General features: G+C 26.6%; 1 protein-coding gene across 1 annotated transcript; it reads left to right on the top strand.

The window, feature by feature from the left end:
• Nucleotides 1-2,421: 2,421 nt before the first annotated feature.
• Nucleotides 2,422-5,108, top strand: LOC129614989 (uncharacterized). The gene is made up of 3 exons (XM_055530010.1): nt 2,422-2,673; nt 2,795-3,977; nt 4,085-5,108. The coding sequence occupies exons 1-3, from the start codon at nt 2,588-2,590 to the stop codon at nt 4,985-4,987; spliced, it is 2,172 nt and encodes a 723-aa protein (XP_055385985.1). The 5' UTR covers nt 2,422-2,587; the 3' UTR covers nt 4,988-5,108.
• The last annotated feature ends 6,730 nt before the right edge of the window (nt 5,109-11,838 follow it).

The raw sequence follows: 11,838 nt of genomic DNA on the forward strand, positions 1-11,838 counted from the left end.
TTACCGTTGACTAATGATTTTTTTATTTTGTTCGTTACATCAAGAATTTTGAACCCATTTTCCTCCAGCTCCAGTTTAATATCCTCTGGTTTGCAAGTGGGGTGAAGATTTCTGACCATTACTCTGATAGGTCTCGTTTGTTTATTTTCGTAGCTGTGCCACTCCAGATGAATATCATTAAAGAGTTCAGTTGCTTTCCTGTAATCATCATCTGTGACCACATTTATTTTTAATTGGTTGTTATTTAACAGTTTGGCATTATATTTAACGTTTTTGGATTTTAAATTTTGTTCAATTTCAACGTAGTTGGCTAGGTTACTAATTATTATTGGTGGTGGAGTTAGTTTTTTGGTTATTTGTTGCTTCTCTCTTTCTACGTTGGTAAGTAAGCTTGGACTCGACATCCTACATGTGCTAGACAGGGCTGGGCTAGGTACGACTAAATTATTTTTACGTTGAGATTTCATGTTTTTTTTATTTGACGTTTCTGGAGTGAATTTCCCCATAGAACCTGGTAAATTACTTAACGGCGAATTTAAAAAGTTAACTGCTGAAGACTTAGTTAATTCATTGGCAACTCTAACCGATTTAGCTGATAAGACTTTTGTTTTCTTCTTTTTGCTAGCGGCCAAAATCCATTCGGTTTCCTTGGCTACATTGTTGACAATTTGATTTTCATTAGCGTTAAGCGAATCAATTTTAGTCAAGTCGCTATTCGAGGTGGGGATTTTATCGTTGTTTTTAGCCGAAAATGCCATTATCATGTTGCAGTCCTTCTCACAATCCTTAGTATTACCGTTGCAGCTTTTACTATTTCCCTTAACGTTGCTTACATTCGCGCTGATCTCCGGGGACGATTTAGCTTTCCGCTTCTTTGTAATTCTTGTGGTGTTGATGGTCCGTGCTGAGCCGTCGGTGTCAAAACCGGAAAGATCATCTCCGCTGGAAAGATTGTTTTTAAGGTTTTTTAAATGTTTTTGGTTTTTTGACGCTTTTGTTTCAATTTCTAGCCTCAATGCGGCCTTCAATGAGGAGTTTTCTATTTTGAGTTCGTCCATTTCCTTCTTAAATAACGTCAACGTGGCTTCTATTTCGTTAAGCTTTTTCTTAAGCTGCACATTTTCAGATGTAACGCTGTCAGTCCCAGGTGCAAGAGCATGCGTTCTTACAGGACCACTTTCTGCTGACGGTGGGGTTCTTTTGGTCTTAGTGCTCCTACCACAAAATGAACCCAGTTGAGTAAACTTCGGTGTATCATTTACATCAATGTTATGCAATAAATGACCCCCCCCCCAAGAATCCGTGGGGCCGACCTCCGAAGAGGGTGGATTTACCAACTGAGTTGGCATACCACCTGGGGTAATAAATCCTAAAGTTTTATCCATTGCACATATTGTTTCGACGAATTTTATACCTTCTTCCAGGTAAGTTGCACATTTATATAGCGAGCCGCTTGCTCCAAGTCAGACGCCCGCTCGTAGCCGCCAATTGTTGGACAGACGCTACACGGTAAACAATAGTGTTTACCCCGCCATTCTCGTTTGCTTGTTGACCCGAACTACTCCACCTGGGTTTGCGACCAGATCTTTCGAACGAGTTGCTCAACTTATCAGGGGGGAACTCGTGAAGGTGAGAATTGGCGTTGAGTAGCAGAGGCTGGGCAGATGTAACTGCTAACCCATCTTCTGTAATCGCATGCTACCCCTTCTCCCCCCCTAAGTCACAGATAAAAAACGAATTTAAAATAGGTAAATTATTAGAGAAAATAAAATCTCAACGGAATTTACCACAATTTTTAGCATTTTTCCCTTCCAGGCTTCAAATTTCACTAAAAATGGGAAATATTCCCGCAATTTGGCAAAACTGATATCTATATTATTTAAGAGAAAAGTGTATTTACATGTGTAAACCGCCAATGATTAGTCAAAACTGAACACGAGTACACCTCGAACAAATTCATAGATGAGCTGTTAGGTTTTTCCGCTAAATTAATATATGTAAATAGTGTTTTTTATTTGCAACAAATGCATCATACTTTTGCGGAGTTACATTTTTTTTGTTACAAATAACTAAGTAACTTAAATATAGGACACATTCAAATAGGGTGTTAAAAAAATTAGGTTATATTTTACTGATATGCCGTAAAAGACTGAACTGGCGAAGAATACATGTTATTTGTTTGCGACTTTAAATGAAGTGACACATTCTTTGTTGAAGAAAAAGAAAATCACGAACATTAAGTTTTCAGTTAAAACTTTTAGTGTAATTTCTGTATCACTTTTTTGGTACTGTGCAATTGAGGTGAGCACCAAGCGTGTATTTATGCAATTATTTTACTGAACTAAGTGTGTCAGAACGGCGATAGATCGCACTCATAATTAGTCAAAAAGACAATGACAGCTGTCAAATGAATTGTGGTTTTATTTTTGTTTTGACATTTGTTTAAAATTTCGGCAATTTCTGATTGAATATCATAATTGATTATTACAATTGAAATAGGCAATGGACAATAAAATATCATTATCAGGAATTGAATAATAAAAAAAAATTCTTCTTATATTAAAGAAAAAATTAATTTTCTTGCAATATGATTCGTTTATTACGTAATACCAAGTCTACATATTTTTCACGATGCATTTCTACAACTGCACAAAACCACGGATATATTGTATTGTAAGCACATAGATAACGTGTAGATGAATTTTTAAATTCAGTTAAAAAAATTAAGAAAATTTATCATTTATTTAGTGATTAAATAAAACCATTACTTAATTGAACAAAATTTGTCTTTTAGAGTGCCAGAAATTGGAGAAGATGACAATTTTTCTCAAACATTAATTGATGAAAAAGGTCTTCTAAGATTCAATGGATTAACAATCGAAAATTGTCTAGCGGCAGTTTCAAAACAAGCCAAAGATGTTGAGATGACAGTTAAGTCTATTGAAACCAAAATTACACTAGCTGAAAATGATGAAAAAATTGATTTGAAGGAAGAAATTTTTAAGAAATTGGATGAAAAAATTGGCCCTTTAGAAACCACATGGGGTATTGCTAAAGCAATCTATTTGGGTAATAGTACCTTAATGCCGACAAAATCGTATATGAGTGTTCATGAAAGAGCACGTAGCGCAAGAGCGGCAAAGTTTTCAAATGATGTTATATTTAAAGAAATTAAAAGCCAGTATGAAATATTGAAAATTGATGATTCAGAATATAAGAGACTTATACAAAAATTTTTGCTTGAAGGAAAATTGAATGGTTTAGATTTGCAAGAATCGGACAGAATTCAATTAGAAGATATTTCACTAAAACTGGGACAAGAAAGAGCATCCTATAAAAATAAAGTCAATTCAGTTGTGAGCGGGTTTTCACACTTAATTAAAGATTATTCTTTGGTAAGAGATTTCCCTCCTAATGTGCTAGAAGCAATTGCTGTAGATCATAATAAACCCACAAATGGTCCATGGAAAATAAGCTTGCAACCCTATATAGTGAAACAATTTTTAAAATATTGTCCAGATAGGATTCAACGATGGAATATTTGGCAGGCTGATATTAGAAAATGTTCTCAATTAGCAGAGAAGAATTTTGAAACTAGTACACATTTGGAAAAAATTAGGGGTTTAAGGAAAAGACAAGCTGAAGTTTTGGGTTACAAAACTTTTGCTGATATGTCAATGCAAACAAAAATGATAAAAACTGTAGATAATGCAAAGGATCTTTTTGCTAAACTTCTAAACTATGCTGGACCTCTGCAACAAGCTGAAGTGCAAACATTACAAGATTTTGCCAATAATTCAGGCTTTGAACGTAAACTTGAGCCTTACGATATATTTTATTGGCAACGGAAATTTTTAAAATCAAATTTTAACTTGGATGAAAATAACGTTTCTGAGTATTTTACCCCTCCAAGTGTGTTTGCAGGAATGTTTGAAATAGCAGAAATCGCTTTTAATATAAAAATTTTAGAAAAAGAGGTACACATACATTTTTTATTATGTACATATGCACATACATAATATGTTTATATTATAAATACATAATATACATATTTATCTTTTATTTTTTAATTGCTCACTTTTAGGTTGAAGTATGGCATCCAGGTGTTAAGTTTTATGAAGTTTTTGATTTAAACCGAACGGTTTCCGATCCTGTAGGCGGTTTTTACTTAGACTGTTACTCGAAAGAACGAAATCATAACAGAAATTTTGGTTGGATGGTTGGCATCAGAAATCGAAATGTACAATTGGGGCAAAACCCATTGGCAGCTTTGATATTTAATTTTAGTTCACCAGTTTATAATAAACCCCATTTGCTTACAATGGAAGATTTGGAAATGATATTTAGAAATTTTGGTTCTTTACTTCAGCATATATTAACACGTGCAAATTATGTGGACTTAGCTGGATTATCGAATATCGAATGGGATGCATCGCAAATCTGTGGTCATGTTTTATGTAATTTCCTTAATGATGATAAAATTTTAAAAAAACTGTCATCACATTATGCAAATGAAGAACAAATACCGGATGACATAGCCAAGAATATAAAATTATTCAAAACTTCAATGAGTGCATACGAACTATGTAAAGAGCTTTATCTATGTGATCTGGATCTCGAATTACATTCTAAAACGGAATTTTGGTTAGATATTGTTAAAAAATTATGGCCAGTTTACCATATAATGCCTTTAGAGAAAATTGATGCTCACCCATGTTCCATGTCAAATATATTTTCTGGTGATTGGGGTGCAGCTTATTTTAGTAATTTACATTCTAGACTGATAGCGGCTGACATTTATGATGCTTTTGAAGAAAAATCTAAAGGAGGAGACGCTGGTGTTCGTTTCAAAGAAACATTTTTATCTCTTGGTGGTTCTATTAAAACAGAAGAAATATTTCGAAGATTTAGAGGAAGGGATCCAACATCTGAAGCATTGTTAAGATCGCTAAATTTATTAGGGGCTTCTCAAACATCTTATTGTTAATATTAATTCAGTTAATTTCGTCTTTGTTTAATGGCAATAAATATTTTTTATATACATCTTTGTTTTTGTTGAAAATAATAAAATTATTTCTACGGTAATATTGTTGATTTTCTTAAATGCACGTTGATTTTTTTTATTGCGTTGAAATTTTGAAGACGGTTTTCTATATTTCGCAATTTGAACTCTTCTTCTACTTTTTAGTTTCTAGTTTTTCTTTTAAATATTGTTAACAAAGATTGGAAAAATCAGCAGTGAGAAAAATGATGAAATAATTTAGAAGAACATGTTTAGAAATTTTTTTAACTATCTTAAACTTAAAAGACGACATTATTTTTTGATTATATTCATGTTTTGAAATGCAGGCTAATTTTCAGTAAATTACTATTTATTGGCTTAAAATTAAAATTATTGGTAATTGCAAGTGAAAAGGAATATAAGGGTAAACCCTCTTTTTTGAACTAAAATCGTTTGAAGAAAAGAATAGTGCGGAGAAAAGCAAATAATTTTTAAGGTATTAATGGTTTGGTAAAGGATCAAGAAATGAAAATAAGAAGTTTCCATTAAGTTAAGGGCAAATAAATACAATGAATGAAAATTTACTATTTTTTTTTAAATATAATATATTTTTTCCTAAATTTTTTACTTTTTATATAAGTTTTTTTTACAATTTAATATTGCAACATTCATTTGGGTTTTTTTTTAATGTTTTTTTAATTTTTCTATATTTAATTTTTTTTAATGCTCATTTTCAATTGTGATTTATTTTTTTTAACAATTTCATATATATTATATATTTTTTTAATATCTTCTTTAATAATATATTATACATTCACATCCTAATAATTAAATGTATTTATGTAATCCTAATCACTATTTAATAGTTTTTTTTCTTTGTTACAATTGTAAAGAATATTTTTGTTACATAGTTACTTTTATTTATAGTTTTCATAATATTTTATTTCGAGTTTATAAAAAATAACAAAGTAATAAAAACATGAAAAGAAACTCTACGGCAATTCCTAAAATTGCCATTTTAGGATATGAAGTTCTTTACAAGATGAAAATATGATCAGATTCGAATATTTAGATTTAATGAAACCATGCAAATATTTGAATGATATTTTAAATATTTTGGTTATTTTATTACATATTAATGAATCATAAGAATAATATAATAAAGTTAAAGAAATATAAAACCTTGGATCTTTACAAGTAAACTACAAAGAAAGTAATTTTAATAAATTATTATAAAAAGTAGTGGGTTTCGAAAACATTATATGGTTTGAAGTTCCTAATGACTTAAAATGTTCGAGCAATAAATTAATAGAGTTGTAATTTTGAAATGGGTAATTACTATGGTTCCAATTGTTAATTACAAGACTATTTAATAAGCCTTGTGTGGCACATACATTTGTAGTATTTTTTTTGTGGATTGTTGAATTATCACTAACGAATTGTAATCAAATTATTTAGTGTGAAAATAAATTTCTAATATGGTTAATATAAACATAGAAATTATTTTTTGCATATGACATGTGAGTTTTGCATAAAACATGGAATATGAAATTAATTTTTTAAGTTTTATTTAAATGCTCTAGAAACTTATTAAAAAGTAGTTCGGAAATATAAAAATTACTAAGGCACGGCTAAACTATTTTATTTAAAGTTAATATTTTTGGAATTTAGTTTAATAGAAGCAGGGAGTTTTTAATTTCCAATTGGAATATTTTTTTATCATTTTCAGTTTTAATAAATACTAAATAATAATTTTATTAGTCATCGTTAATAGGATTACTAATAAAACTTTCTTAATGTAAGCATGTCATTTTATTAGATATTATTTAAGTTGAAACTTTATGAATAATTCTTCGAAAATTAATCCAATATTTTGTAAATTCCATGTTAGGAATACTTCGTACATAAATCTGTATTGAAAAATTAGTATTTTTTCGTAATTAGACGATATTTTTTTGTTTTTGATAAGATTTTATTTTCCCTGCTTCATATTATGTCACTAAATCTAGTATGTAGTGTATTGTGGTTTAATTTTAAATCGTTATAATAAATGCAATGCAGTATAAAATGTTAAACAAATTTTGATTAAAAGCGAGAAGTGGGGAAGAAGGTGAGGAAGGATAAATAATATAATATTACAGTTTCGACTAATCGTTTCTTCGTTTTTGAATTTTGAACATAAAGAATTTAGATTGTAAGAGTTAGTCTTTTTAAAATTAATAAGAAATACCATTCATTTAAATTAATATACTTTTTATAATATATTTACAATAATTTCTGTTCTTAATCAATGAAAATACCTATACATATATACCTGGTTAGCACTGATAGCTATTTAAAATGTATTTAATCGACGTAAAAATGTATGTGTTTTACACTTCGCACATGTAACTTTGAGATTTCAATACAATTTTTTTGAATGGTAAAGCTGTTATATAAAATATGATCCTGTATTTATATGTAAAAATCATTTATACATATATATTATAATATATGTTTAATATATATATGAGATACTTGTTCCAAGAAAAGGTACCGGATAGTTTAAATATAATGTTATATTTGATTCTTGTTATTGTTTTTATAATAACGTAAGAGTAGTTTAGTACATTTTACTTGAAATTTTTTCTATTTATAAAAATATACATATATGTAATATATATATGTATATGTATTAATATTAACTATATACGAAATATTGTTGCTACTTTGTTTAATATTATACAAAATGTTATTTTTTTTTGTTTTAAGGAAAAGTGATAATCTAAAAACGAGAGTTTAATTGGTCGAAATTTTGTATTTACATTAAAAATCTATATTCCCATATGGTTTATAACATATGTTTGTACACAAGTAGATATAATATGTATGTACGTCATAGACCCTATGCGTACTATACATAATCATGATTCTGTATAAAGTTAATACGTACATAATACGGTTCTCTGAAATTTAAACTAATTTGGTTTTCTCATCCTTTTTAGGAAAATATTCTTGCATCATATTTTTCAAATAAAGAACTTGTAGTTGACGTTAGGAATAAGTTCTAGCATAAATTTTTATATTTAAGAAGTAATGAAAGTCCAAAGATATATCTTGTCGCTTCTTAGATCATGCATATTTCAAAAGGAAAGATATTATCAATTGTTTTGCAATATAGTTAATCATTAAATTATATGGTCGCTGGAAATTAATGTCATTATGATTATGATATTGCAAGTATTCGAATACTAATAAATTAAATTAATTGTATTTGTATTTTTGAAAGAACCTTTATTTATGAAACACTGTATATTTTCAAAAGTGTTCAATACTTTTATATTATAAGTATAAAGTATTATATAAATTAGATGTATAAAAACGCTAGTAATGTTTTTAAGTAATAAGTGTACCCACTTTTGATAGAGGCAGTATGAATAATGACATTATGATTATACACAGGCGATGCTTTCAATATTAACGCTAGAATGGTAATGAAATTTATAAAAATATCGGAGCATTATAAATAAGTCTTAAACTTTTACCGAAACTTTTCATATTCCGATTAATTCAGTTGAATTCAACACTAAATAACGATAAAATTATATGAGAAGAAGGATTTACATAAAAATTTTAAATCAAAAAATTTAGAGATAAAAAATATTCTTTGAAAAACTAAAGGAATTTAAAATTATCGTTTTAAATAATCAAAACACTTAAATATAGTCAATCTTTATTAAAAATTATTAGTATATGAGACTTTTCAACAAAATATATTATTTTGCTAAATCATAATTTGGTCCTATTAATATTACTCGAATTTTACTCGTAATGTCAAATTTCAGATTCAGCTATAAAATTAATTTGATTTGATTTTATGTAATTTTCGGTTGAATTTCGATTTTGATAAAATCTTTTTTAATAATAATTATTTTATCTTCTCGTAATATATGTACATAGATTCGGGAAGAGGGGTATAACGTACGTATATTATAATTATTATATATTACATTTACAGAAAGTATGGGCAGTAACTTTAAATCAAATCTCTAACATGAAATTGAATTATTTAGGATATCGAATTTTAATTCCTGAAAAAGACAATTTGATGTTTAGGTTTATATTTTCGATATGAAATCCTTACGGATCTTCATCGAAATTTTTCTATATATAATTAAACAAAACATATTAATATATATGTAGAAAACAATGAGAAAAAGTTAAATTATAAAATTCAAATACTTTGTTTCATTAATAGCAGTCTGATTTATTGAATTATGTAATATTATAATCGTGATTAATATTTATCAAAAATAGTATTACTTAAATGGATTTCAATTAAGTTGTATATGTTTAATCACAGCCAAAAAGTCCATTCTTTTTGTAATATTCATTGAATAAGAAATTTATTATAGTGTAAGAGCATAAATCAGACTTTGAAATTTTAATTAAATTTTTTTTTCTTTACTCAAAATAAAAATTTATAATTGAGATTCAAAGTTATTAATTATATATATATTCATATTATCATGAAAAAATTATTAAATTTAAGCCCAAGATATGAAATTTCGTCAAATTCATGTAAAAATATTTTTCCATTCTTCATTCTTTATCCGGATTTTTTATCTAATTGTTTTTTTGGATGAGCTACGAGTATTAAAATCAATTAAATTTTTAACAAAATATTTTATATATGTATGTATTTGATTTCCTTATATAATTATGATCTACTATATCTCAATAACAATTATATATATACATACTAGTATATTTTATATAATTATTCATCTTTCGTAATGGTATATGTATAGATTAATATGGTTGTATATGCATTTATTTGTTAAAATTTTAAATAATGGTCTCAGACATACAAGTTCCAGTAATGTTATTATTATAGTTATATAATATTATTGCCATATAATTAATACTATTTTAATGCCAGTGAGCATTTTGTAAACTGAATAAACTATATGGTTAAATTTAGTTACGAGTTTCTCGTAACATCACTGTTACATTATCGAATTCATCACTCGATTTTTGTAAATGAATGAATACATTAATTGTTTTATATTAATAGTTAAATATAGTAATATTTAAATTTTTACATTCACTGCACGAAACAAAATGTAACAAAGTAAAAAATTTGTCCACCATACCCTCTTGCTCTAAATTTGGCTAAAACGCCCTCTTGCAATCATTCTTTTAATTATTGTTTATTAAAACTATAAGAGAAATTATTGTTTTTTAAAACATTACGTTAAACCAAAGACATTATAATGTATTTTTAATGTTTGTGGTTAAACATAACATGTAATCATAAATTATTTTGCAAAGTACCTACATATATGTATGTGTTGAGAACGGTATAATAAAAAAGAAATTGCTTTTTTATAAGTGTTATTATATAAATGTTAATTGATTATACGAGTATTTAAAATTTTTTTAATACTAATATTTATGACAAGTGAAAATATCACTTAAGATTTTAAGAATTTAGAAAATGTAGTCTGGATGGAAGTAATTTTTGTTTCGAAATAGACAACAACAAATTGTTTGATTATTTTTAAATTTCAATATCAACTGAACTACGATAATCTTTAATTAAATAAATTGACTAACAATCACAATTCTAATTCAAATTACATTTATGAAATTTTGTTTATTAAATTCATTAAAAATTTTGCTATAGTCTTAAAAATAATTTTTAATAATAATAGCATCGTTACAAACAAATAATGTCTAAGTGAAATTTCGTCGATTTCAATTATATTAAAACTATAATTTGAACTTCAATTTAATTCTGAAATTATGGACAACATTCTAGAAAATTGCAATTTTTTCAAAACAAATTTAAATATCAAAATTAATTTGACTTTTGGAGCTTTTTGGAAAATAATTTTATCAATTTGAAATTTGAGTTTTTTTAGTTTTATAAAAATTTCCGAAATTATGGATTTGTTTCAAGCAATATTAAATATTAAAGTAAATCCAGCAAGTGTTTGTCTTAATACCATCAGAGTTACATAATTAATGAGGTTTGGGACCGTTTATTGAGAAATGACTTATTGACTTAATAAGAAATGCAATTTACATCCGCATTTATGTAGGTGTGTGCTCTATATTTTTCGAAGATTATTTAATTTTGAGTTAATTAATTTTATATAAATTAGAACTACAGCTTGTTAACTCACTATTTATTTTCAGATGGAGATTTACAATAAGATTTTATTTATTTGATAAGATCTTATCAAAATTGAAATTTAAAAGCAAAGATAAAAAAATTTGTTTTTAAAAATAATAGATAAATTAAAAAAAAAATATTATTTTTTATATTTAACGGCATAAATGATTTAAATTTAATTGTGAAATAATTATAAGATTATTTCTATGTTTTATTTGATTTTATTTTCATTGTTATCAAAATTTTTATATTGGATGGATTATCGAATTTGGAATTAAATTTTTTCATTTTTAATAATTTTAAATTTCATTACGAGAAATTCAATGCTAATAATAAAAGACAACAGTACTAGGTCAGTTATTAAATCTGTACAATACAAAAGGCTAAAGTAGTATTTAATAATTTTATATAAATTTGTATATGTATTTAATATTTAATTACAATTATATGTGTATATTTTTTTATATATATTCATGTGTGTATATAAGTGTAAATGTTTATTCGTTAATTATATAAGAAAGTTGAAAATATTCGCATTAGTGTTTTATTATTATACAATAATAATATATTATGTAGATATATTCGGAGTGTCTGGTTTCTAATTACTCTGTCCATTGTATAGACCGTCATAAGTAAAAATTTTGTATGGAGACAATGTTTATAGTTAAACAGATTG

Source organism: Condylostylus longicornis, unplaced genomic scaffold, assembly GCF_029603195.1.
Source record: "Condylostylus longicornis isolate FDR11 unplaced genomic scaffold, ASM2960319v2 ptg000135l, whole genome shotgun sequence".
NCBI classification, from domain to species: domain Eukaryota; kingdom Metazoa; phylum Arthropoda; class Insecta; order Diptera; family Dolichopodidae; genus Condylostylus; species Condylostylus longicornis.